This window comes from Eubalaena glacialis, chromosome 3 (genome assembly GCF_028564815.1).
Source record: "Eubalaena glacialis isolate mEubGla1 chromosome 3, mEubGla1.1.hap2.+ XY, whole genome shotgun sequence".
NCBI classification, from domain to species: Eukaryota; Metazoa; Chordata; class Mammalia; order Artiodactyla; family Balaenidae; genus Eubalaena; species Eubalaena glacialis.
The window spans coordinates 152028887-152056661 of NC_083718.1; the positions used below are offsets into that span (position 1 = coordinate 152028887).

The following is a 27775-nucleotide window of genomic DNA, read 5'->3' on the forward strand; positions in this document are numbered from 1 at the left end:
AAAGTTGAAGTGTAATGGAAAAAGTAAAAAAGCCAGTTATTTAGAACCCTGATAACACTGCTTACTGCTAGCTCTGTGATCTTGAGCAAACTGCTTAAAAGCCTGGAGCCTCAGATTCCAAAACTGTAAAATGGGGATAATGAATACCTACCCTGCAGAGTTATCTTGAGTAAAATGAATTAAGGGAACCACTACACTAGAAGATAAGCTCCAGAGAAAAGGAATGGTGAATATATTGATCTCTGTTGATTCTTGCTCACGTGCACACGCGTGTGCACACACACCCACACACCCCTAGCCTAAAGCAATAACAATTAACATGTAGTAGGCGCTCAATACTGTTTAAATTAACGAAAAAATACTAGCGTCCCCATTTCTCTCATTGACATTAACCCTCCTTCCATAATCAAAATTCTTTTTCCTTCTGTCTTCTATTATTTTCCAAAGCCTTCAGGACATTCTATTTTGTTCTTTTAAGAGGCTTCTTCCCTCTCATTGGCTATTATTAACTAGACACCATTCAGAGACAGTACTTTTGGAAGTAATTTCTCTAATTCCACCCACCTTCCATTTCTAATGCGTCGGGGGTGGAGGGATAGTCAGAACATAAGATTCATAGCAATTCATGAACCTTCCCACGGCCACTGATTCGTGTTTAACGACACTGAAGCCCTTAACTCAGCCCTTCCCAGAATATAACTTTCAGCAGACATCGCACTATCCAGTCTCTCTTCGCTAACAAGAGACTCCTGTGTAGGAAATCCTCCGCTCTCAAAAGTTAAGGCGTCGGTTACGCTCGCCTCCCGCGGAATGGAGGCGGGAGTCCTGTGAAAAGAGACACTCAACTTGGGCAGACCTGCGAAAGCAAGTCACTTCAGGACCCGGCCAAGCTCGTCAGACCACTGCTCTAAGAAAGCAGCGCTCCTCAATCCCTGGAGGGAAGGTAAGGGGCGCGGCCGTCTACAGGGCCTGGGGGGACAGTATCAAATCCATGATTAACATGGGGAAACCGCACGGACCGCGCGACCGAACCCCTCAAACCACGACTACAACCACCCACCCACCTACAACAGCACCCCGCTCCACCCCCCCAACAAACACCCGACCCTAAGAAACACGGCTCGCCCCCAGCCCATAAATCACACAGCCGGTGCCTGCTTATTGGCTGAGCCAGCATCTCTTTCACCCTCATTGGCTATCAGGGACATAAAACCCTCCCCCAGGAGGGAGCCCTCCCGTACGGCTGCACCCCCAGGCTAGCAACCTCTTCCCGGCTACCAAAACGCCCGGTCCCCACCTCCACCCAGGGATCGCGACCCCCGAGGCGCTCGGGGCTTTGCCTCCGAGGACTTACTGTGTAATAGGAGAGCAGCCCTGCATTGTAGTCCAGCACGAACCAACGGTACTGCCAGCCCTTCATTACGTTAGTCCATTTACTCAGCGGCCCTTCCATGATGGACGCCATCTTGCGAGCCGCCAATGACAACAAACTGCCTGACGTCAATCGCCTATAAGGCATTCGGCATGCGGTGGGCGTGGCCGCCGCGGGCAGGGGCGGGGCCAGGGCGGGGCCGACGGCTCCTCGCCCTGGTGGACTCGCTGACCCATGCCCCCAGCTATCAAACTCAAAAAACGATTTTTTTGGGAGCCTGTTGTGTGTAGGACTCCGTACCTGAGATGTGAAGAACTCAAGCATGAATACTGCTGTTAAGATTATTTATTAACATAAATAATTTTACTGCCCATGATGATACCTTACACATCCAAAAGATTTCACATCTGATATTCATTTAAGCAATCATTTCACAAACCCATTCATTTAATAAATACTTTTTGATTTGTGCTAGATACTCTTAGGCTTTGGGGATTCAGCAGAGACTTCATGATGCGAACAGGAAATAAATAATAAATTATACAATATGTTGCAATTTGGTGATTTGGAGAAAAATTAAGCAAGGAAAGACAGTAGGGGCTACAATTTTAAGTTCCCAAACAGAGAAGGCCTGAATGAGAAAGTAACTTTTGAGCAAAGACCTAAAGAAAGGGAAGGAGGGAGGCTGGCAAAGGAGCAGCAGATTGTTCATTGTTAGTGGAGCAGCGAGCGAGGAGAAAGTAGTTGGAGATAAGGTCAGAAAGTAAGGGGAAATCACGTAGAGCCTATAAGGACAATGGAAGTATTGTCCTACATATTGAGACAATGTTTGAGGTCCTGGGAATGCAACGCTGAAGGAGACAGAAAGGTTCCTTGCTAAGAGCCTAAATTCTGTGATGGAAAGCAGACACTAAACAAGTAAACAAGAAAAATATCTAATAGTAATGAATGCCTTGCAGAGAATTTAAGTAAGCTGATGTAATAGGAAGCCAATGGGTAGCTACTTTATATTAGGTGGCTGTGAGTGGTGCCTCAGGAAATGGCATTTAAATTGAGATGTGAAGGGTAAGAAAAAGGGAACTAAGAAGCAGGGCATTAGCTAGAAGTGGCTGTGAGATCAAGGGAGAGGTTTTCTTTGTCTTTAATTTTTAATTTTTAGCACTTAAAAGTATTTTGTATATTCAGGTACTGTGCTGTGAATCCCTCCTCTTTGCTGATAACAGAAGCTCTAGGAAAAAGAATATCACTGAGGGAGCTAAACAGAGAACCTACTTGCTAGCTAATCAATTGGGTGAAGATCTAAAGTAAGATCAAATTTATTATGCTTGATCTGCTTGATATCTTTTTTCTCAGTTTTATTGAGATATAATTGACATATAACAATGTGTAAGTTTAAGATGTACATGATTTGATATATGTGTATATTGTGAAATGATTATCATACTACGTTTAGTTAACATCCATCACCTCACCCCATAATTTTTTTTCTTGTGATGAGAACTTTTAAGATCTACTCTCTTAGCAACTCTCAAATATACAATACAGTATAGTTAACTATAGTCACCATGCTTTACACTACATTCCCAGAACTTATATATCTCATAACCAGAAGTTTTAATCTTTTGACCAACTTTTAGTTTGATGTAGTCCCACTTGTTTATTTTTGCTTTTGCTGTTTTGTGCTTTAGGTGTCATATCCAAAGAAATCATTGCCCAGACCTATTTCAAGAAGCTGTCCCCTGTTTTCTTCTAGGAGTTTTATGGTTTCAGGTCTTACAATTAAGTCTTTAATCCATTTTGAGTTAATTGTTGTGAGTAGTTTAAAATAAGGGTCTAGTTTTATTCTTCTTCATATGAATTTTTCCAGCACCATTTATTGCAAAGACTACCTTTCCCCCACTGAGTGAGTATTCTTGACTCCCATGTCAAATATTAGTTGACCATATATGCATGGGTTTATTTCTGGGCTCTTGATTCTGTTCCACTGATCTATATATCTGTTTTTATGCCAGTGTCATACTGTTTTGATTACTATATCTTTGTAATATAGTTTGAAATCAGAAAGTGGGATGCCTCCAGCTATGTTATTTTTTCTCAGGATTGCTTTAGCTATTCAGACTCTTTTGTGGTTCCAAATGAATTTCAGGATTCTTTTTTCTATTTCTGTAAAAAATGCCACTGGAATCTTGAGAGAGATTGCATTGAATCTATAAGTGGCTTTGGGTAGTATGAACATTTTAACAATATTAATTCTTCCAGTTCATGAACACAAAATAACTTTCCATTTATCTGTGCCTTCTTCAGTTTCTTTCATTAATGTTTTATAGTTTGCAGTGTACCAATCTTTCACCTCCTTGGTTAGATTTATTCCTAAGTATTTTATTGGTTTTTGTTGCTGTTAAAACTGTGTCCCATAGGGTTAACAGAAGCTGGAGCCTAAACAGAAATCCTTGAGTGTGTCTCACAGAACAGCAGATAAGGAAACAACATGTTAGTAACCCCTCTCTTTGTAACCTGCCTTTACTGATTAAGTCTGCTTTCAGTTTGTTTGATTTTTTTTTCCTTTCTCTAACTGCATACCCTCCAAGCTTCACATAGCCTAGGTAATATATCACCGTACTTCTTAACCACCCCTACAGAGAACACTTCTGGCATATGGATCACTATAGTAACAGGAGCTTAAGTTGTTTTCCAGAAATTTGGAGTCGGCTCCTGCCCAGTTCAGACTGGCTAAGACTAGTGGGGACCACTAACCCTAAAACTGGGCCTGCTCAGAACGCTGAATACCTCACCTTTTCCCTACCTCCAGTCACATTTCCCCACACTGAAAACCACCCTGCTTCTTTATCCCATAAATATCACAGGCCTGTCGCCCTTGGGGAGACAGATCTGAAATTTGTTCTCCTGACTCCTCGCTTTGCTGACTCCCTTTCTGTACTGCAAAGCTCCATGTCTCAGTTTGGCCTCCTGCATGTCGGGCAAACAAACTTGGTTTGGTAACGCTATTGTAAATGGGATTGTCATTTTTACGGTTTTTTTTTTCAGATAATTTATTGTTAGTGTATGGAAACATTACTGATTTTTGTATATTGATTGTATCCTGTAACCTTACTGAATTTGGCAATTAGATCTAACTTTTTTTTGTGGAGTCTTTAGGATTTTCTGTATATAAAATCATGTCATCTGCAAATAGAGAAAATTTTACTTCTTCCTTTCTGATTTGGATGCCTTTTATTTCTTTTTCTTGCCCGATTTCTCTGGCTAGGACTTCCAGTACTATGTTGAATAGGAGTGGTGAGAGTGCACACCCTTGTCTTGTTCCTGATCTTTGAGTAAAAGCTTTCAAGCTTTCACCATTTAGTATGATGTTAGCTGTGGGTTTGTCATACATGGCCTTTATGACATTGCAGTATATTCCTTCCGTACCGAATTTGTTGAGAGTTTTAATCATGAATGGATGTTGAATTTTGCCAAATGCTTTTTCTACAGTTATTGTGATGATCATATAATTTTTACTTTTCATTCTATTAATGTGATGTGTCATGTTTATTAATTTGCTTGTTGAGCCATCCTTGCACCCCAAGAATGAATCTCACTTAATTGCTGTGTATGATTGTTTTGATGTGCGGTTGAATTTGATCTGCTAGTATCTTGTTGAGAATTTTTGCTTCTATATTCAGAGGGATATTGGCCTATTGTTTTTTTGTTTGTTTTTTTGTTTGTTTGTTTTCATGTAGTGTCTGTGTCTGGCTTTGATATCAAGATAGTGCTGGCCTTGTAAAATGAGTCTTGGAGTGTTCCCTTCTGTTCAATTTTTTTGAAGGGTTGAGAAGGATTGGCATTAATTTTTCTTTGAATGTTTGGTGAAATTCACCAGTAAAACCAGGAGCTATACTTCATCCATAGTAACAAGAGGGAGAGCAGTGAGTATGGGTTCAAATGCCATGGATTGGTAGTTTGGTGGTAGAGAAATAGATAAGCTTCTATCTGCTTTTAGTTGAGGAGAAGCTCAAAGCTTAGTGGTAGGAATGTGGACTCTGATGCCACAGTACCTAGGTTTGAATCCTCAGGCCCATTAGTTAGTAGCTATATGGTATTAGGCAAGTTTTCTAACTACTCTGTGCCTCAGTTTCTCCATCTTTAAAATGTGGATAATAAAAAGTTGTCTTCAGGATTAAATGAGCTCATACATGTAAAAACCTTAGAATAGTACCTGGTAGATACTAAACACTCAATATATATTAGTTTTTAGAATTTTCTGAAGAAAATGTGGCATGAAAAAAGAGGGGAATGTTTGAAAGTGTCATTTCAAAGAGTGAGAAAACAATAGAAGTGGAGTAGGATTGCTGGGCAGTGTTGCACGCCCATTTAAGATTTATGGTCATGGGGACTTCCCTGGTGGTCCAGTGGGTGAGACCCTCTGCTCCCAACGCAGGGAGCCTGAGTTCAATCCCTGCTTGGGGAATTAGATCCCACATGCATGCTGCAACTGAGTGTCCGATGCCGCAACTAAGGAGTCCTCATGATGCAATGAAGATCCCGTGTGCTGCAACTAAGACCTGGCACAGCCAAAATAAATAAATACATAAATAAATAAATATTTTTTAAAAGATTTATGATCATGAATTAAAAATGAGACCAGTCAACAGGGATATCAGCTTTTCTTCAGCAATGTCATGCTGTTCAGGAGTTAGCTCAGAGTGTGTAGAGAGCTGGATTTATCCAAGTGAGCAAAGTGAAGGGAGAGGACAATTAAGTTCATAGTGATATCCAGGGGTGTGATTATGATTATGTACTATGAAACCTAGTTTAGGTAAGGAAGGAAGTAAGAACAGGAGGATGGGTTACCCTGGCTCTGCTATTTTGGCTGTGGGGCCTTAGGTAAGCCTTTGTAGGACTGAAATTCCTCTTCTGTAAGCATGAAGGTAATCATCTCTATCTAATTTAAGTAGTAAATAAGAATATATCTGAAGGGGATAGCAGCCAATAAAAACTACCTTCCAGTTTCCCCCTTCCTTCCTTTTCTTTGGGATAGCCTCTTTCTTAGACTTTACAGTTCAACGGTTTGTTGAAAACAAGGCACATGTTTAGCACCTTCAAGAAAGCTAAAGCTGAAGAGACACAGTTCCTATCTAGTAGCTAACCAAGGGCATGAAACATCCATGCAACCGAGTATAATACAAAGCTACTCTCTTTTCCTTTTGGATATATATTTTTTTCTCACTAATTCTACCATATATTATCTACCTTGTGTCAGGGACTGTGCCTTGAACTGTGCCAGGAGTGTTATATATCTTATCACATTTAATCATCACAATAACCCTATGAATGTGTTAGTTTCCATATTTCACAATTAAGGAAAATGAGGTTCAAAGAGATTAACCAACTTGCCCAGGTACCTATTAGTATTAATTGGTGAGTATCTGAGTCCAATGTAAACACATGTCTATCTTTTTGTTATGCTACGTGGCCTCACCAAAAGACACTACACAGTTCTCGTAGAAACTTAATATTCCAGAAACATTATTCAGCAGAAAACCTCATGTTGCTGATGTCTTTTGGCATAAACAAAGTGTTAGGATCTTGAAATATTATTATTCAGACTGAGTTAAAAGATTTACAAAGTGTCAGTTACTACTCCTCCATTGGCTTCTTAAGAGCAGAAACCAGATCATATTCATCTCTGTGGCCCTAGAAACTAGACCAATGCCTGGCACACAGAGGTACTTAAAAATTGTTGTTTGATCTGAATTATGTGTTCTACTAAAACTAACTTACTGGGACTTCCCTGTCGGTCCAGTGGTTAAGACTCTGTGCTTCCAATGCAGGAGACGCGGGTTCGATCCTTGGTCAGGGAACTAAGATCCCACATGCCACGCAGTGCGGCCAAGAAAAACAAAAACAAAACAAAAAACCCAAAAAACTGACTTACTAAGTTCCAAATTCTGTGCTAAGAACCATCACCTACATTTTCTCCTTTAATTCCCACATCAATCCTTTAAGATTTGTATTATTACACACATTTTACAGATGAGGACGCTGGGACACATACTTATTAAATGGCTTGCCCAAGATCACACAGCTAGTAAACAGCAGAACCAGAATTAGAATTTAGGGGTTTTTTTACCCCACATCCATTCAACCCCAGCTGCAAGCTATATTTGCATTGTCTATGTGTAAATAAAGGTCTTGGACTTGACACAGGAAGCATCATCAACTTCTAAATCAGCTTTAACTTTTATCAGGCTCACGGAGGCATCAGCAGGCTCTACTTAACTTCAAATGTCAAAACATAGGTCATCAGGAAGAGCCAGGAGCAAGGGCAGTTCTTGACTCCTAAGACCATGTCCAATTGCACAGCACTTTTTCTACATTCTACACCAAGTGTCTAACTACATGCTTTAGATCATCAGCTAAAATTAAACATGGTGGAGACACAGCAGCTCTCGTTCCCACATTCCTCAGTGACTGGCCTCTCTTGGAATGAGGTAGCAGCTGAAGCAGAGCAGGAAATGAGGGTCAGACTCAGAATCAGAAGGTAGAGATGATGTTTACCATTAAACATCATACGCTTACCAAGGACAGGTAATTTATCCTGCCACTTAGAATATCAATAAATGTTAAACTAAAGATGTGATTTTTAAAAGATCAGGAACTTCCCTGGCGGTCCAGTGCTTAAGACTCCGCGCTTCCACTGCAGGGTTCGATCCCTGCTCAGGTTACTAAGATCCCGCATGACACATGGCCAAAAAAAAAAAAAAAAAGATCATTTTGGCAGCAAAACTGACAACAAATCAGAGATGGGCAAGACTGGAAGCAAGGAGACAAACTTTTAAAAAGCTAAGCAAGTAGTAGAAATAGTCTAAACGTGAACAATGAGAACAATGATGGCAGGGATGGAGAAGGGGAAAGATACTGTACTGCATATTTACTGAGAAACATTTTGGAAATGAGATTTTAAAACCCACTAAACAATCGAATTAGATGAAGAGGGAATAAAGGGAGGGAGAGACAAGATCAAGTTTTCAAATTTGCACAACTGAATAATTATTTAAGTAATCAAGTTTTTTTTTTAAGGAAGAACAAAAACGGCATTTCTCAATATGAAGTTTCCTTCCTCTACACAGCTGTTTTGAAATGTAATTTTTTTTGAAGTTTCTAGCAAAAATGATTTCCAACATTTCCACAGCCAAGATTGGTGGTGCAAATTGTTTCAAAATGCATTCTGTTGTTGCTGGTTTGTTGCCTTCTCTTCCTAAACTTCCCACCAACTGCTTTTTGTTATTGTTGTTGTTGTCATGTTTCTTAATTGGCAGTTGTTGGGCATCAAATAAAACAACATTTACAAAATGCTGCCTTCTTAAGGGAAAACACAGAAACCTACAAAAACTTGACCATTCTTTGCTGATTGTAGAGGAAACAGAAGATTGATTTTAAATATAGAAAAAGCAAAATAAGACATAGCCTATTTTGTCCACAAACAAATCCCAGTTCTTTCCCACCTTTTCCTCCAGCTAGAGAGCAAGAAAGTGAAATATCATGTTTAGGAAAATACAGCTATGATTTTGAGGCAGAAGCGAGCTGGGGAAGGGAGAGAAAATATTTTAGGACATCTAGATTCTGTAAGTGTTCTAAGGAGAGTAAAGGAGGAATGCATTCATCTTTTGCCCTCCCTTTTTAATGTCCCCTTGGAGACGCACATTACGGCTACCCTGGGCTTTAAACATTTCACAGACATCCTCCCCCCCTCAGATGGAATTGACCCCTCATTCCCTTGTGCCCCACCTATTCTCTGAACAAATTTCTAACGGAGGTTCTGGGACACCTTATAGCGTCGATTATTGTGTGGTTCACAGAGACTGAATGCCCCCCAACCCCGCCCCTGATAGTGGATTCTTTGAAGTTTTGGTCATATGTGCATCCTCAACTTAGCTCAGGGCCTGATATGGACAATAATGAAACAGTGGAAGCCACTTAGCAGCACCAGGCAATCTGGATAAAAGGTGAGGGGAGGCAAGGGAAGCTGGTTTGTTGGAAACAGTTTTTACTTATATTTTGTATTTATTTGAGTTGGTTTAGAGGAGTTAATAGAGATTAAGGGGCTAAATCTCCTGGGCCTCCTTCCTCAATAAATGTTGAGGAAAAAGTAGCTTCTCAAGACTATAATCTCCTTGAGGTCAGTGACTTATTCACCCGTGTATCCCCAATGTGAGAACATTGCCTGGGACACAGCAGCCCACACTGCATGTTTGTGAAACTGATTTGAACTGAGCTCCTTGCTTTTCTCTTGTTGCTGTTGACCGTTGAACCATGCAGGGTCAGGGGCACCCACCCTAGGCAGAGTGGAAAATCCTTGTGTAACTTTAGAGTTGGCACTCTGTATCCAAGGTTCCCCATCTTCAATTTCAACCAACCATGGTTCGGATAATATTGTAGTAGTCTATTGAAAAAAAATCCAGGTATAAGTGGACCTGCACAGTTCAAACCCTTGCTGTTCAAGGGTCAACTGTATTCCCCTTTCCTGGAATGACCTTTCCTTTTTTATCTGCCTGGGGAAATTTTTACTGATCATGCAAGTCCCAATTCGAATGTCAATTCCTCTTTGAGGGCTTATTCGGACACCCACCCTATGCCAACAGCCAGACAGAACTAATCTTACCCTTTATTATGTCCCATAGCAGATTACACACTCCTTGAATACAGATAGCAATTATCTCACAATGTCTTTAATGAGTTCATACACAATGTATTGTGATCACGTATGCAACATTGTCAGGGCATGTTTTAGGAGGACAACTCTATCTGCTGGGACCAGGATGGATGCCATGCTGGAGTCAAGAAGCCCACAGTCTGTAAAAGTCTAGAGGAGAGAGGATGAAGACTAGATGAAAGCAGGAACAGAAGAGATGAAAAGGAAGATGATGGAGAGGAGAAATGTTAAGGGATTAGAGAAAGGGAGGAATCAAGGTGGACTCCAGATTTCTAGCTTGGGAACACTGGAAAAGGTGTTGGTTTGGGGGAACACGGATAAATGTAATGTTGGACATGTTGAATTTGATGTATGTGGCACATCGAGGTAGAAATAGGTGTTCAGCAGGCAAGTGGATATTACAACTTTGGAGCTCAAGAAATAAACCTGAGCTAGAATTATACATTTGAGAGTTTTAATCCAGAGATGGTAGCTAAAGGGAATTCCTTGGCGGCCCAGTGGTTAGGACTCGGCCCTTTCACTGCCGAGGGCCCAGGTTCAGTCCCTGGTCAGGGAACTAAGATCCCACAAACCGCTTGGTGTGGCCAAAAAAATAATAATAATACATAATAATAAATTAAAAAATTAAAAAAAAAAAGCAGAGATGGTAGCAGAAGGCATGGGAAGCACTGAAATCACCCAGGGAATGTGTACAGAGGGTATGGTTCAGGAGGGAACCCTGGAGGACAGCAACATTTAAAGAAGGGGAAAAGAAAAAGAGAGAGAGAAGCCAAGAAAAAAGACTGAGAATGAACAATTAGACTAGAGAAAGAATGAGAGGGTTTGGGGAAGGCAAGGCTGAGGAAGACTTTTTCAAGGTCATATGCAAGAAATGCAGAGACCTCCTCACCTGTGGACTCTATTTATAAGGTTATTGGCAGATAGAGGGGGAAATGAGGTGGGGAGACAGGGAGTAGACTAGATAGTGAACTTTGAGAAGATGATGTAGTATGAAAGGCGAGAGGGCAGGGCCCTGTGAAATGAAAAAGAATTTCCAAGTAGCAATGAGAGCCTAGCTGAGTTAAAGGATACAAACTATCAGCAGCACTCCTTTATCTGATTGTGGGACTTTTTTTTTTCCCCAGCAATTCTTAGTAACTTGACTGTAAGAACAGAGGGGGCACATAATTGGAATTATCCAAGGTTAAGGGGATTTAGAGGGTAGGTATGGCAAAAGGACTGGGAAGAAAGGAGTTGAGAGTACTGGTTGATGTGAGAGGTCATGAGATCTTAGGCTGATTGTGGCAGAAAAGGAGGATAGATTAGGAGAAAGGAGTCTAGAGGATCTCCTCTGAGGTTTGAGAGGTTTAGTGGGATTAAGAGAGTTTAGAGGAAAGAAGGTTATAATCAGAGAGAGGAGTTTCAGGTTTCAGCGGTGGAACTGTTCCAGGTGATAGAAGGGTGAGGATATAGCCACAGGAGTGGAGAGTTGAAGTGTGTGGAGAGGTATAGAAGTCAAGGAATTGTGAGGCCATGATGCTGGAAAGTTCATTTACATGGAAGTTGAAATTACCCATTTGATGGCAGGGGTTGAATCTGAGAGGAAAGCTGTGGGACAGGGGCCAGGACTCTTTTTTTTTTTTTGGCTGCATTTGGTCTTCATTGCTGTACGCGGGCTTTCTCTAGTTGCGTCGAGCGAGGGCTACTCTTCATTGTGGCGCGCGGGCTTCTCATTGCGCTGACTTCTCTTGTCGTGGAGCATGGGCTCTAGGTGTGCGGGCTTCAGTAGTTCTGGCACACGGGTTCAGTAGTTGTGGCTCGCGGGTTCTAGAGCACAGGCTCAGTAGTTGTGGTGCACGGGGTTAGTTGCTCCGCAGCATGTGGGATCTTCCCGGACCAGGGATTGAACCTGTGTCCCCTGCATTGGCAGGCGGATTCTTAACCACTGCACCACCAGGGAAGTTCAGGGACCAGGACCTTAATGAAGGAACTTGCTCAATGACAACAATGATAAAAGGAGACTCCTCTGTGATTCCCAAACTTTCCCAGGGGCCTAAGCAAAAGACTAAAGAGGCTAGGTTGAGTTTTATAAATTGTTTGTGGATATCAGTTAACTATGATATCCCTTCACATGACCAGCATGGATTTTCTCCAGTTGCTGCAGCAATACAATGTCAAGAACTTCTGGGAATTTATTGGTAAGGAAATAATCAGAGATTTATGTGCAAGGATCTTGTTTGTAGTACTGAAACCCTGAAAGCAGCCTATATGCCCAACAATATGGAAAAGATTAAATAAGTTATAATAGATCTGTATGATGGGCTGAAGTACAGTCATTAAAAATTGAGATATAATGATAAATGAAAAAAGTATAATACAAAATCATACATATGTATAAAATGGTTAAAAATTATATATGTATGGGTCATACAGTAGTTCTATTTTTAGTTTTTTAAGGAACCTCCATACTGTTCTCCATACTCTGAGAAAACCATAATTCAAAAAGAGACATATACCACAATGTTCACTGCAGCACTATTTACAATAGCCAGGACATGGAAGCAACCTAAGTGTCCATTGACAGATGAATGGATAAAGAAGATGTGGCACATATATACAATGGAATATTACTCACCCATAAAAAGAAACGAAATTTAGGGCTTCCCTGGTGGTGTACTGGTTGAGAATCTGCCTGCCAGTTCAGGGGACACGGGTTCGAGCCCTGGTCTGGGAAGATCCCACATGCCACGAAGCAGCTAGGCCTGTGAGCCACAATTACTGAGCCTGCACGTCTGGAGCCTGTGCTCCACAACAAGAGAGGCCGCGATAGTGAGAGGCCCGCGCACCGCGATGAAGAGTGGCCCCCACTTGCCGCAACTAGAGAAAGCCCTCGCACAGAAACGAAGACCCAACACAGCCATAAATAAATAAATAAATAAATAAATAAATAAAATTATTTAAAAAAAAGAAGAAGAAACGAAATTGAGTTATTTGTAGTGAGGTGGATGGACCTAGATTCCATCATACAGAGTGAAGTAAGTCAGAAAGAGAAAAACAAATAATGTATGCTAACACATATATATGGAATCTAAATAAAATCGTTCTGATGGACCTAGGGGCAGGACAGGAATAAAGACGTAGATATAGAGAATGGACTTGAGAACACAGCAGGGGGTGGGGAAGGGTAAGCTGGGGCGAAGTGAGAGTAGCATTGACATATATACACTACCAAATGTAAAATAGATAGCTAGTGAGAAGCAGCCGCATAGCACAGGGAGATCAGCTTGGTGCTTTGTGACCACCCAGAGGGGTAGGATAGGGAGGGTGGGAGGGAGACGCAAGAGAGAGGGGTTATGGGGATATATGTATACATATAGCTGATTCACTTTGTTATACAGCAGAAGCTAACACAACGTTGTAAAGCAATTATACTCCAATAAAGATGTTAAAAAAATTATATATATAGTATGATTCTAATTTTATTAAAAATGTGCATATCTTCCCAGAAGACTATACGGATATACAGGGACTTCCCTGGTGGCACAGTGGTTAAGAATCTGCCTGCCAATGCAGGGGACACGGGTTTGAGCCGTGGTCCGGGAAGATCCCACATGCCTCAGAGCAACTAAGCCCATGTGCCACAACTACTGAGCCTGCGCTCTAGAGCCTGCGAGCCACAACTACTGAGCCCATGTGCCACAACTACTGAAGTCCGCACGCCTAGAGCTCGTGCTCCACAACTAGAGAAGCCACCACAATGAGAAGCCCGCACACCGCAACGAAGAGCAGCCCCCGCTTGCCGCAACTAGAGAAAGCCCTCGCGCAGCAGCGAAGACCCAACGCAGCCAGAAAGAAATAAATAAATTTATTTATTAAAAAAAAAAAGGATATACAGAAAAACATCTGTAGTCAGTTTGTGGGATTGTTGTTGACTATTTTTTTCTTTATAATTCTTTAGTCTCTTCCAAATTTTCTACAAGTAACATTTATTTATAACGAGAAAAAAATGCCATTTTGTGAAGGAATAAAAAAAGATTACAATAAAAAATACCAGGTATTTTTTATGCCATCTCTGAATTTTCCAGGTATTTGTCATCTATAATCATAATATGCCTGCCTTCTTGAGGAGCTGGAATAAACCAGCATCACAGTTCAAGCAGTGATATCCTATCAGGTCCTGCCAGAACAGCCTTCTACCCCAATCAGGAGCCCTGCAGAATTCCTCATTCTCTATCTGTCTAGGTCTCCACATGAGCTGACACGACATGTCAACTGCAAACTTGGAGACAAGTCACCGCAGCCAAAAATTTGCAGTGTATTCATTCACTTTTTTCAGGAAGTAGCCTTCCCTAGCACCAGTTCTCAGTCAAGCCCTGGACCAAGTGCCGAGGACAAAGGTCAGTCATGCATGGTTCCTGTCCTCAAGGAACACAATGTGTTGCTGCACAGGACAATTCATGCTAAACCAGTGGTGAGGAAGGGTGCTATGGGAGCCCAGGGGAGACACCTAAGCCAGTCTATTGACAGGGTAGAGTGTATCAGTCTGCACAGGAAACAGATGGCCTTTCCTTTCCATGTCCACTGCTACCATCTTGGTTCAAGCCTGCATCATTTCATGCTTGGATCGCTATCATAGCTTGGAGTTATCAACTCTACTATTGCTCCCTTCAGCCTGGCCTTCACACTAACTGTGGGAGCCATTCATATTTCTAAAGAAAAGATAAAATATAATTCCTTACTTTTCAGTCTTACTCTTAGAGTCACTCCTCTCCCCATGTCCAAATATGACACTAGTTTCCTAAATTCATCTCATTGTTGATCTGTGTGACATCTTTGCTATTTCTGCCCCCTCTGTGTTAAATGTCTTTCCTCCTCTGTGTTTGTCTAAAAAATACCCACTCATTTTAGGGTTTTTGCTAAAGTGTCTGTCATGTCTTTTTTTTTTTTTTTAATTGAGAATGTCCTGTTTAACTGGGCTGTCCTTCTCTGGTAATTTTTTTTTTTTTTAAAGCAGATTAATTTCCACCTGCCTTTTTTTTTTTTAAATTATATCTCAAAGCTCTTAATTTTTATTTTATTTATATTTTTTATTTTTGGCTGTGTTGGGTCTTCGTTTCTGTGCGAGGGCTTTCTCTAGTTGTGGCAAGCGGGGGCCACTCTTCATCATGGTGCGCGGGCCTCTCACTGTTGCGGCCTCTCTTTGTTGCGGAGCACAAGCTCCAGACACGCAGGCTCAGTAGTTGTGGCTCACGGGCCCAGTTGCTCCGCGGCATGTGGGATCTTCCCAGACCAGGGCTCGAACCCGTGTCCCCTGCATTGGCAGGCAGATTCTCAACTGCTGCGCCACCAGGGAAGCCCTGTCATGTCTTACAAAGATTTTCTTTTTTGTTTTAAGACTACCCCGCCCCCTCCACCTATGAAGATGTTCTTGATTTCTCCCCCAATTAGTTAGATTATCATTCCCTCATTTGAATGGCTACTATAGCACTTGTAACACTTTCTTGCATTTATTGCTTTACGCATCTGCCTTTTTCATTAGATTTTAAACTCTCTAAGAGCAGGAGTTTTTTATTTTATTCATCTCAGTATCTGAAGTACCTAGCCCAGGAGTTGGCAAACATTTTCTGTAAAGTGCCAGATAGTAAATATCTTAGGCTTTGCAGACCAGACATTCTCTATCACAACTACTTAACTCTGCCATTGTAGGGCAAAAGCATAAATGAATGGGCATGGCTGTGTTACAATAATACTTTATTTACAAAAATAAGTAGCAGGACAGATTTGCCTTTGAACCATAGTTTGCTGATCCCTGACCTAGTGTATGATGGACTTACAATAAATACTTAATGAATTTCTTTCGAATGTAGAATGAAGTGGTAGAGGCAGGATTTGTATCCCATTACATTCTGTAGTAGATGCTAATGGTTTCTTGTCCATTTTTTCTTGGCATTCACGTCTACACACTGAAAGCCGCTTACAGGGAATATTTACAGCTCTTTGCCTGAAGGTTTTAATTTTTTTTTTTTTTTCTGTCCAGAGAACATACTTGGCCTGTGGGCAGAGCAAGCTAGGCGTTTCAGAGATTTAATGTCACAAGAAGCAGTTTTTAACTCAATGATGGATGGCGAGTTGGTGGATAATACCTCAGCTTCCTCACCCCTCCAATGAGACACCCTGAATGTGTCCTATACTGTCTCCCAGAGTCCCCCAGCATTATTGAGCTCCAGTGGGCTACCATGGTAACTAGCTTGATAATGCATATATTTTTGGTTTCTTCACTCCCCTGTCTCACTACCCTACTCCCACCCAGGTTTCCTGCCATCACATCCTAAATAAGTTACTTGGATTCCAACCCAAACCAAGAAACATACTACTACAACTAAACATTCTACTACACCACAATGTTTAGCCAGAAGACCCCTGCTGAAATGTTTTTGTTACCTGTAAAAGTAACATACAAATTATTAGTACCCCCTAAAATATTGGCACAGACTAATCCAGCTATCATTAAAAAGGAAAAGGAAAGGAAAGGAAAGAAAAGAAAAGAAAGGAAAAGAAAAGAAAAAAGAAAAGACAAAGAGAGCTTTTAGAGACTGGAAGATAGAATAGGCTCTGCTATAAACCAGCTGTGTGATCTTGGGCAAAACACTTAACCTCTCAAACAAAGAAACTTTGTTCCCTTTCTGGGAAATAGGGGCAATATCACTTCACTGGGTTTTTGTGAAGATGAAATAAGACAAGGTATTAAAAATGTCTCACCATGTCCCCCAAATGGAGCCCTAAGATGGTTTTCTCTCCAAGTCTAAAATCTTTTTCTTAGTCCTCATTCTCCTTGGCCTCAGTTGACTTATTTTTTGTATAGGTATACGGTGTTGTTATTCCTAATGCTGTTTGTTCATTATCTTTTACACCTGCATATGGCTTTTCTCATTTATATTGCTAGCTTCCAAAGGCAGAGGCTTTATCTTATGCTTATTTATAATTAAATGAAGTCATATATTTGAAAATGGTTTGCAGACTGCCGAGTGCTCTGTTATTATTCACCTCATTCCATCAACACGTTTTGAGTACCCACTGTATGCCAGTCAATGTGCCACACATTCAGGATACAGAGAGAAGTAAGATTTGGTCTCTCATTCAAGAGTTTAGTGAAGGAGACAGATAATGATGGTATATAAATAAATTATCATACAATGAGACGTGTTAGGGGAGGGGTATGATGGAAGGCTTTGAAAGCTCCAATAATGTAACTATTTGCCTGAGAGAGACAGCGACAGAACTGAATTCCAGTGCAACCTCCACCCTTTACTAGCATGGGACTTTGGCCAAGGTACTCAACCTTTAGACCTCAGATTATGAGAACTGAGAATAAGAATACCTCCCACACAGAATTGCCCTGAGGATTAAATAAGATGATAAATGCAAAGAATCCAGCATAGTACTTCTACATAACTGGTGTCCAACACCCAAGTGCATTCCTTTTTTTCCTTTCTTTCTAGGGAAGGTAGGAAAGGCTTCCAAAGGAAATAGCATTTGAGCTGAGCTTATCAACATGAAAACTTTGCTTTCTTACTCAGGGAGGAGAAACTAACACTAGTAGATTAGCTAATAGGAATAGGTACTCTCTCTGGGGTTTCCCAGAATGAAGAGGGGAAGAATAGTCCAAGCAAAGAGAACAGTATAGGTAAAGACATAACGTTTTGAGACTATGTATGGTGCATTTGGGGAATGGCATATCCTTCCAGATGGGGTAGGATGAGGTAAACCAGTGAACCCATGGTGGGAGATGGGGCTAGAGGGGGAGACCTGGGCCAGGCTGAATACCGTTTGCAAAGTTCTTTTCCTTCTGATATCTATTGTTTAGAGTTTAAACTTCCAGCTAGCCCTGCAGAACTGCAGACACACTGTCTTTAGACAGAAAAAAGTTCTCACAGGTTCACAGGGTTCCAACCCTTAAGTGGAAGCCTATCAATTACAAAGATCTCACCTCCTATCTAATTCCCAAGACTACACAGTGATTTCCAAAACATGGGCCTTGATGCATAATTTATGCATTCACTCTGTAGCTTTGTAATTAAATCTGCAGAGGATTTGGAGATACACAGCAATACTGGTACAACTCCTTGCATAAACAGGTTTATGGTGCATAAACACACCATATGGGAGTGGAAAATTGATGATTTTCAACACTCCCCTATCTATATAGCTAATGATAGATTGTGTTATGAATGTAATTAAGTGGACCCAGGGCATGTATGTACTGACCAATAAGATTAAAAAGCATGTGAACTGATAGACCCACACAATCCTTCCTGATCCAAATTTCTGTTACAGTCAGAGTCTGTACCATAGATTCCAGCTTTCTGATATTTATTATGTATGCTCTGAACTGTTCTCTAGGGCATCTGGTGGAAGAAATCTGATAGTTGTCAAGTGTTCACTGTATTCTGGCACTGTGAGGATAATTTCACATTCATATTACTGAATGCTTACTCTTTGTCAAGTGCGCTAGGTATACAGTGGAGAACAAATCAGACTTGGTTTCTGCCCTCATGTAGCTTCTAAGTATCTCAAGTAAACCTCATAATGACCCTTCAAAATTAGAATTTTAAAGAGAAGGAAATGAGAACTAGGTGAGGTCAGTAATTGGCCCCAGAGCCAACTTATACTTTAGGCAGAGTAGACATAGTATTCAGGGCCCAAGAAAATGTTTCAACATTAATTTCTTTTTAAATCAGAATTTTAAAATGAATATAATAATAATGAATATATAATAATGAATCCAGCCTGAATTATATTTGTCTTTATGCCATGCAGTGATGCACATATATTTAAATACTTTTTTTTTTTAATGGAGGTTGGGGCCCATGAAGGCAAAAGTGCCTAGGGCCTACAAAAGTCATAATATGGCCCTGACTGGCCAAAAGTCACACTGCAGGTAACGGACAGAACAAAGTCAGGCAGGCCCTGGTAAGCCTGACATCCCATTTGATTAGATGCATCTAGATGGTAGAAACTGTGCCTTCATTCCTCTCCCGGTACCTGGTTCCTAGGGGTAGCTCAATAAATGCTGAATTAAATTGTATTAAGTCACCCCAAATTGCTTTATACAGTGAACAATGAACAGTAAATTCTTACAGATTGAAGACAACTCTGTGAATGCTGCAAAAATCATGTGGGCCTACCCATCTGGAAAATAAACCTGTAAATGAAGCCTATGCATTTTATCAGTTTGTAGAATCTTGGGGTCAAAAGATTAAAACAGACATCTTTCTTTCCTTGCAAACAAAGATGCTTATCTTATACTATATATTGGACCTCTGACAAATCTCTGATGTCAGCATGATGTCCTAAAGATAAATATAGTTATGTATATAATAAAAAAATTTAAATTCATCCATTCATTTAACATTCAGTCTGTTAGGAACAGAGAACATAACAACAAAGAAGCTACAGTGCCTTTGAGGAACACATGTTTAACCTAATCTACTTGTTTCACAAAAAATGAACAGAGTCTGTGGGAATGTTACCAAAGTAGTACAGGTGATTCCAATTTATCAGAATTGAAACATAATACAATTTCTCACATTTTGAGTATAACAATGGTAGAGGTTATTAGTGTTAAGGGGACACTCCTAATGCTTATCATCTCACTTTCCTTTCAAAACCCTGAACCCCACCAGTGCCTAGAGCAGCAATTCTCAACTGGAGACCAGTTTTGCACACAACCCCCAGAGGGACATTTGGCAATGTCTGGAGATATTTTTAATTCCCACATCTGTGGGGGAGTGGAGAGTGGTAGCGGTATCTAATGAGTAAAAGCCAGGGATGCTGCTAAATATCCTATGATGCAAAGGAGAGACACCCCACAGCAAAGAATTATCTGGCCCAAAATGTCACTAGTGTTGAGGTTGGAAAACCCTGGCCGGAAGAACCAAATCCAAACTCCTGCTGGCATTCAAGGCCTGGACCTTGAATTTGGCCCTTCCCACCTTTTCACTTTATCTCCTTGTGTCTTATTTTCCGGACCCTCCATCTTCCCAGGAACCTTATGCTCCAGCCCGATTAGACAGTCACAAAATTTTAAACAGTGATTGAGCATTGGGCTCTAAAGTGAGGCAGACCTGGCTGTGTATCTAGGCTTTACAACCTGTCAACTGTGTATCCTTGGGCAAGTTACCCACCATTTTTAAGACTCAGTTCCTTCTTCTGGAAAGTGGAGATAACAGTAGTTATTGTTTTACAAGGATCGCAGGAGATGATGCAAGTAAAGCCATTGGACTCTGTCTGGCACATCTTTATGACTCTGTGCCCCTGTGCTCCTGCTGTTCTTGTCTATTTTGTGTGTGTGTGTGTGTGTGTGTGTGTGTGTGTGTGTGTGTGTGCCCGCATGACTTGTGGGATCTTAATTTCCTGACCGGGGATTGAACCCAGGCCCCTGGCAGTGAGAGCACCAAGTCCTAACCACTGGACCACCAGGGAATTCCCATTCTCGTCTTTTTTAGGGCACCATACTCAGGCTTCCACATTCCTAAGTGAGTTGCCTAACGGTCTATCTCTCCAGGGAGCTCAAGAATTCCTGGAGGCCAAGGACTGGGTCCTCTCTGCCTTTGTCTCCCCTTTGGCACAGCATCCTGCCCACAGCAGGTGATCAGGAAATATTCGTTGAATTGCAATTCTGGCACTCCCTTTAAGAGAAGACTGCCCTGCCAATGGGTAAAAAACCTAGAATTCTGAGGGAAGCTCTTTGAAACCCTTTCTTTAGGAGCCAGTCATGGTTTCCTTTGCTGCCTCCATTTTCTCTGCCCACCTCTCAGGGTTGGGGTTCTCCAGGGCTGGGGTACTTGCATGATTCTTGGCCAATCTCCCCTCCCTCTTCGAAACCATCTCATCTAGCTATGTGGCCTAAAATACCACTTATATGACCCCAAATTTATACTTATAGCCAGGACCTCTTCTGTGAACTCCAGATTTATATATTTTAACTGTGAACTCAATAACCTTAATTGGTTATACACTGACATCCTCTACTTAGCACACAGCAACCAAAGTGATCTTTTTAAAATATAAATCCAATAATGTCACTCCCTTCAAGGGTTTCCCACTGCACCGGTTGTAAATTCTTCCCATGGCCTACAGGCCCATTTAAAACTCTTGATTTCTCACCTCTTGACATTGTCCTCCTTTCTCACTCTGCTCAAGCCACATTGGTTGTCTTTCCAATGTTCAAATAAGTCAAACTTATTCCCCTTCTCTGAGCCATTGTCCTTGATGTTGCCTCTGCCTGGAACACTTGTCTCCAGATCAATACATGGCTTCTCATTCAGGTCTCAACCAGTACCAGTCCTGAAGAGGACTTCCACTCTTCTCCCAGCCTATCAGCCTTCCCCTCATCTCTCTCCAACTCTCTAAGTCATAACCTTGTTTTGCTTTTTTGAATGCCTATCATTATCTGATATTTGTTTACTTCCTTAATGATTTTGTCTCCCCCACTAGAAAGTGAGCCCCACGAGAGCAGGAGACTTGTCAGCCTTATTCTCCACTGTATATCTTCAGCACCTAGCCCAGTGCCTGGCACATAGTAGGACCTCAATAAATAGCTATTGAACAGATAAATAGTTGAATGAAGGTGCAGTGAAGGCACTGGAATGAGAAGGCTTGATTTCTAGTCCCTGTTCCATCTCTCTGTGACCTTGGCAAGTCATTTTGTCTCTCAGAGTCCATAAAGTAAGTCTCACAAGATAACACTGACCTTATAAGGTTAGTGTGAGGATCAAATGCTATAATGCATGGCAAGGTCTTGGTACAGTGCTTAGCACACAATATGATGATCAACTAATATTGGTGCTTTTTTCCCTCTTTGAGCTTCACTTGCCTCACAATAAGGGAAATGATACCAATTGCATGGTATTGGGTTGTTGTAGAAGTGATATTAAGTTACAAGTCTTTCCCTCCTCTGGGCCTTTGCACATAGTATTCCTTTTGCTCCTCTCTCCCCATTTCTTCCTGCCTGGCTAACCTTTGTTGTCACCCACTTCAGGAAGTCTTCCTTGAGCTCTCATGCTGATTTAAAGCCTCTTCTGGGCCCCCTCAGGCCCTGGGTGTTTCTGTTAGACAGACATCACACTGTTATTGTCCTGCATAGGCCCTGTGGGTGGATGGGTAGACGGAAGGAAGGATACAGGGATAGAAGGAAAGAGGGATGGAAGGATGGACGGACAGAGGGATGATGGAAGGAAGCATGTGAGAGCACTTCGAAACAGGTTGCACCAACAATGAGCAGGCTCGCGGGACCCCAGAGGCCAGCCTGAGCTGGCCCTGCCACGCCCCCACTCCCTAGGGACCCTGCCCTGTAGCTCCCTCAACACTTGGTCGCCTTCCCCCCACCTCCATCCTCCAGCGCTCTCAGCGCGTGGTCCCCAGTCATTGGCTGCGGTCATTATTACCCGCAAGGCCGCAAATGAGAGACAGTCAGGTGCGGGGTGCAGGTGATCTCAGCCATCGACCCGGGGCCCGGGCAGAGGCGGCGGCAGAGCGGAGCACCTGGCTAGGCTAGCGGCTCTCCGAGGCTGGGCGTGGGGACCCCGAGCTCCGCGAGATGAAGGGGCTGGCGCTGCTGCCACTGCTGCTGGCCACCTGCGTACTGGGGGCGCGGGCGCAGCGCCGGCTCTACCTGCGCGAGGAGTTCCAAGACGGGGGTGAGAGGCTCGGCGGAGCGGGAGGGGATGGCGGGCGAAGGTAGACCGGACCCTACCTGCCCCTCCTCAATCACCTGCCCCAGCCGTCTACAGTTCAAATCTCTGCTCCTCCCTTTCTGGCTATGTGACCCTGGGCTAGTAGTTTACCCTGTCTACATTTTAATTTCCTTGCCTATGAAACGAGGACAGCAAAAGGCATCTTGCAAAAATTGTTATGAGAATTCATTGAGATAAGGTATGTAAAGCATCTCCCCTGGTATATAGTAGGTATGCAATAAATGCTTGTTCCCTTCCCTTCATCCTAAAAACAGAAGTGAACTCTGGAGGGAAAATATGAGCGCTAATTGTGATAGTAAAATTTTGTGTTTCATAAAATATCAGAGCTCAGAGGATGTAGGAGATCTCCTTGCCCAGCCTCCTCCCTGGAATGACTCAGGAATATCAGAGAATTAGGGCTTATTTACCTAAGGACAGATGTTCAATGGTACTGTTTCAGCCCACAAAATACTCTTCGTGTGTTTGTGTGTGTGTGTGTGTGTGTGTGTGTGTGTGTGTGTAAAATCTGATTAGTTCTTTGAGAGTGCAGTGGATAGGGCACTTGCCTAGGAATCAGGATTGTTTGGATTTGAGTCTATATTCCACCGTGAAAGTCTGCATAAGCCCTTTCCCCTTTCTGAGATTCAATTCCCTAATGTGCAATACAAGTAACATTGTGTTGAGAACAAGCTGCAGAGATGGTGCCGAGGAAGGAATGAATAAACCCAGGCAAGGGGACCGGACAGGAAATAGTCAGGGAGAAGGTGAAACCCAAGCAGGGTTTTGAAGGATGAGTAAGAATTTATCTGAGGGGCAGGGATGGAGAGAAGGGTGTTCCAGGCAGAAGAACAGCACGTACAAAGGTTCCCAGTTATGACACAGTCGGCAGTGGCATCTTCAGGAAACTGGAAATTGTGAAGGGGAGGGTGGTTGAGGGGAGGCTGGAGAACAGGCAGGGGCTGGATCAAGGGGGCTAAGGAGCCTGGCCTTTCGCTGAAAGCAGTGGGAGCTAGTGAAGATGGCAAGCTGGGGAGAAACAAGATCTGGCCTGGGTATTAGAAAGAACATATCAACAAAAATGTGAAGAGTGTACTGTGAAACTGACCAAAGTTGAGACTGGAGACAAAAACACCCCAAAAACAAGCAAATAAAAAAACCGTCTGGGAGGCTATGGTAATCTTCTTGGTGAAAAGTGGAGAGGCTTTGGGGAGGGGGTTGGTAGGGGGTATGTGGGGAGATAGGGGAAGGGGCAGACAGGAGAGATGTTTCGGATTTGGCTGAAGGGTGGGTTGCAGGAAGCCCTCAGCTTCACTGACTGGCTGTGGCGGAACCTTTTGACAAGGCACAAGCCTCTTCCAAGTGTAGGTTGCTGGTCCCCCACTTCCTAACTGACCTCAGCTATCCTATGCAGTGAACACTGTGAGGCTAAGCTTCTGACCGTTAGCTCCTGCCCCGCCTGCCCACCCCCGCCTGCCTGGGGTGGCTTTACCCACAACACAATTCTTCCTGTCAGAAGGCAGAGAACATGCACAGATCTGCAGTCACTTCCCCAAGGACTGAACCCTCCTTGCCCAGTGTGGCAAGAGTGAAATTCCCAAGGGTGTTATTGACAAATATTTCTGAAATACTCTTTGGAATCAAAGAAAAAGGGGCTCTAAGTCCCAAACCCCAAGACAGTTGATCATGACCAAAATCCAGCACCTTATGTGCAGAAAAGGCTGCTCTGCCTGATATCACCTCCTCCAGGAAGCCTTGCCTAGGCCTCCGCTAGGTCCCTCAACTTCTATGCTTCCTTTGCGTCAGCCCTACTCACACTATGGTTGTTACCTGATTCTCCTCTGTTTCCAGTGTCAAAGTCAGTGCCTGGCTTAGACAGGTGCCCGGTAAAGGATTATTGAATGGTTGGGGCTTCCCTGGTGGCACAGTGGTTAAGAATCCACCTGCCAATGCAGGGGACACGGGTTCGATCCCTGGGCCGGGAAGATCCCACATGCCGTGGAGCAACTAAGCCCTTGCGCCACAACTACTGAGGCTGAGCTCTAGAGCCCTTGAGCCACAACTACTGAGCCCACGTTCCACAACCACTGAAGCCCACGCACCTAGAGCCCATGCTCCACAACAAGAGAAGCCACTGCAATGAGAAGCCCGCGCACCACAACGAAGAGTAACCCCTGCTTGCCGCAACTAGAGAAAGCCTGCACACAGCAACAAAGACCCAGTGCAGCCAAAAATAAATAAAATATATAAATTTATTTTTAAAAAAAGGATTATTGAATGGTTGAACTGAACTTTCACACACACACACACAAACGCATCCAAAAATCACATCCCATGAAGAAAAATGATGTTCCAGGCAATCTTCCTGCAGTAGGACTTAGAGATGTTAATTTTTGATGTTCAGTGCCTACTTTAAAGGAATCAACCCAAAATGTAATTATTATGCTGAAAGGAGAGATATCAGAGAGATGTGCTGAGGGGCTGATGACTGCGGAGGGTTGGGTAGTGGGGTCACCAGGGTTCCGAGGCTTATCCTCAGAGTAGAAGACCCAGAAACCAAATACTGTTAGGGTACACAGACCTGGGAAGATTTAGACGCTGGCTTGTTCTTCCAAACTCATATGAGGCTGATATACAAACCAGATGTGCATAAATTCATGAGCATCTCAGACTTAACATGTCTAAAGCAAACTCTTGTGTTCTCCTCCAGGCTTGCTCTTCCCCTGGTTTCCTCCATCTTAGTAAGTGACCCAACCATTCACCTGGTCGTTTAGATTAAAAGTCTTAAGAGTCATCTTTGATTCCTTTTTTATTTATTTTCCCCTCATCGAATCTAGCAACAAGTCCAATTGGCTCTACCCTCAAATTATATTCTGAATATGGTATTTTTTTTTACCTCTCATATTGCTGCCCATGCTAGTCCAAGCTATTATCACCACTCATCTGGACTGTTGCAGGAATTCGAGTGTCTTCTCTGCTTCTGTTCCTGCTTCTCCATAGTCTCTTCTCATCTAAATTTCAGAATGCTTCTTTTGAAATATAAATCAGATTGTAGCATTCTGGAACTTAAAAACCACCACTGTCGGGGCTTCCCTGGTGGCGCAGTGGTTGAGAGTCTGCCTGCCAATGCAGGGGACACGGGTTCGAGCCCTGGTCTGGGAAGATCCCACATGCCACGGAGCAACTGGGCCCGTGAGCCATAATTACTGAGCCTGCGCGTCTGGAGCCTGTGCTCCGCAACAAGAGAGGCCGCGATAGTGAGAGGCCCACGCACCACGATGAAGAGTGGCCCCCGCTTGCCACAGCTGGAGGGAGCCCTCGCACAGAAACGAAGACCCAACACAGCCATAAATAAATAAGTTAAAAAAAAAAAAATGCAAACCTTTCAAAAAAAAAACAAACCACCACTCTCTTTCTATTAGATTTAAAATAACATCCAGGCTTCTCACCATGACCTACAAGAACCTCCGTGATCTGATCCCTGCCTGTCTCTCCAATCTTATCTCCTGCTTCTTCATTACATTCTAGCCACACTGGCTTTCTTGCTATTTCTCAGACACTCCAGGCTCAGTCCCATCTCAAGGCCTTTGCACTTGCTGTGATTTCTGCCTGGAATATTCTCTGAGATCTTTACGTGGTTTACTCCTTCTCATCATTCAGGTTTCTGCTTAAATGTCTCTTTAAATGTCGGAGGGGCTTTTCTTGTTCACTCTTATCAAAAAGTATCCCCCCATATACATATCTATCCCTTTGTATGATTTAATTTTTTTAAATCAACCTTTTTGAGATATAATTTATATACATTAAACTGAACCCATTTGAAGTGTATCATTCACTGAATTTTGAAAAATATAAACACCTGTGTGACCACCACCACAAGTAATATATAGAACATTTCCATCACCCCTGAAAGTTCCCTCATGAACATTTGCATGCTTAATTTTTCAGAATACTTTTCACTGTTCGATGCATTTCTTGTTTACATGTTTATTCATTGTCTTTCTTTTTCTCCTCGCCATTAGATTCACCTCCTGAGAACACAGTGCTTCTCTGTTGTGTTCATTGCTGTATCTGTAGCCCGCAGAACAAGTACATAGCAGATGCTCAATTATTTTTGAATGAATGAATGAATTGCACTGGGAAATGACCCTTTCGAGAGATCAGAATGCTCATACTAGCCAAGGCAAACACTTCCTGTTTGTCAGGGACCCAGGAATCCAAATGCAGTGAGTCAGAACTTAATCTTTGTTGAATGGTTATTGTGTACCAGTGGATTTTTTTCTTTATACCTTATTTTATTGAATCTCTCAACAGTTCTGTCAGAAAGATGATATCTCTCTTTCACTGATGAGGAAATTGAGGTTCAAAGAGGTTGAGTGACCCTCCCAAGTTTACACAGCTAGTGTCAAAAGTGGTTTGGAGGCCAAACAGGCAAACTGGAAAGCATTCATTGCATTTTGCAGTTAAGAGACCATTTCACGACTCAGAGGAGTGGTGGGGGTGGAAGGCTGCCTACAGTAGGTTGAAGGATGGATGAGGACCTGGGAAATGAACAGGACAGCCGTGGGCTATGTTTTGGAGAATGCCGGCTGAGAGAGGAAGTCATGTAGGGCTCAAGTAGGTAATTTGGTATGCAAAGGGAAAGTGAAGGTAGAAGGTTTGGATGACACAGTGGGGCTTCTGCAGAAAGGCAAATGGGGAGGGGAGGAGTGAGCAGAAAGGCAAATGGTCGAGAGGAGTGAGCAAGGTGATGGATCCACATCTCTATCAACTTTACAACCCCTGCACTTGGTACAGTGCCCGGCTCATAGAAAATGCTCGTAAAAATTTGTGGAAAGAAGGATGGAGGGAGGGAGGGAAGAAGGAAGGACTGTGAGAATTAGATAGGAAGGAGACAGTTGACTGGAAAAAAATGGAGGGGATCAAAGAACAGGTGTACTTTGAGTAACAGAGCGTGAGAGTTGGAGGATAGAAAGCCACAAT

General features: G+C 42.6%; 1 protein-coding gene and 1 pseudogene across 1 annotated transcript in view; one reads left to right on the forward strand and one right to left on the reverse strand.

Moving 5' to 3' along the window:
- The window catches only part of OSBPL9 (oxysterol binding protein like 9), a 188978-nt gene extending 187459 nt beyond the window's left edge, over positions 1-1519 (reverse strand). The window contains exon 1 of the mRNA XM_061184231.1: positions 1355-1519. Within this exon, the coding sequence (XP_061040214.1) occupies positions 1355-1519 (165 nt within the window). The remainder of the gene's footprint in view (positions 1-1354) is intronic.
- A 21140-nt stretch (positions 1520-22659) lies between these two features.
- LOC133087186 (calreticulin-like) overlaps positions 22660-27775 on the forward strand; it is a 29397-nt pseudogene continuing 24281 nt past the window's right edge.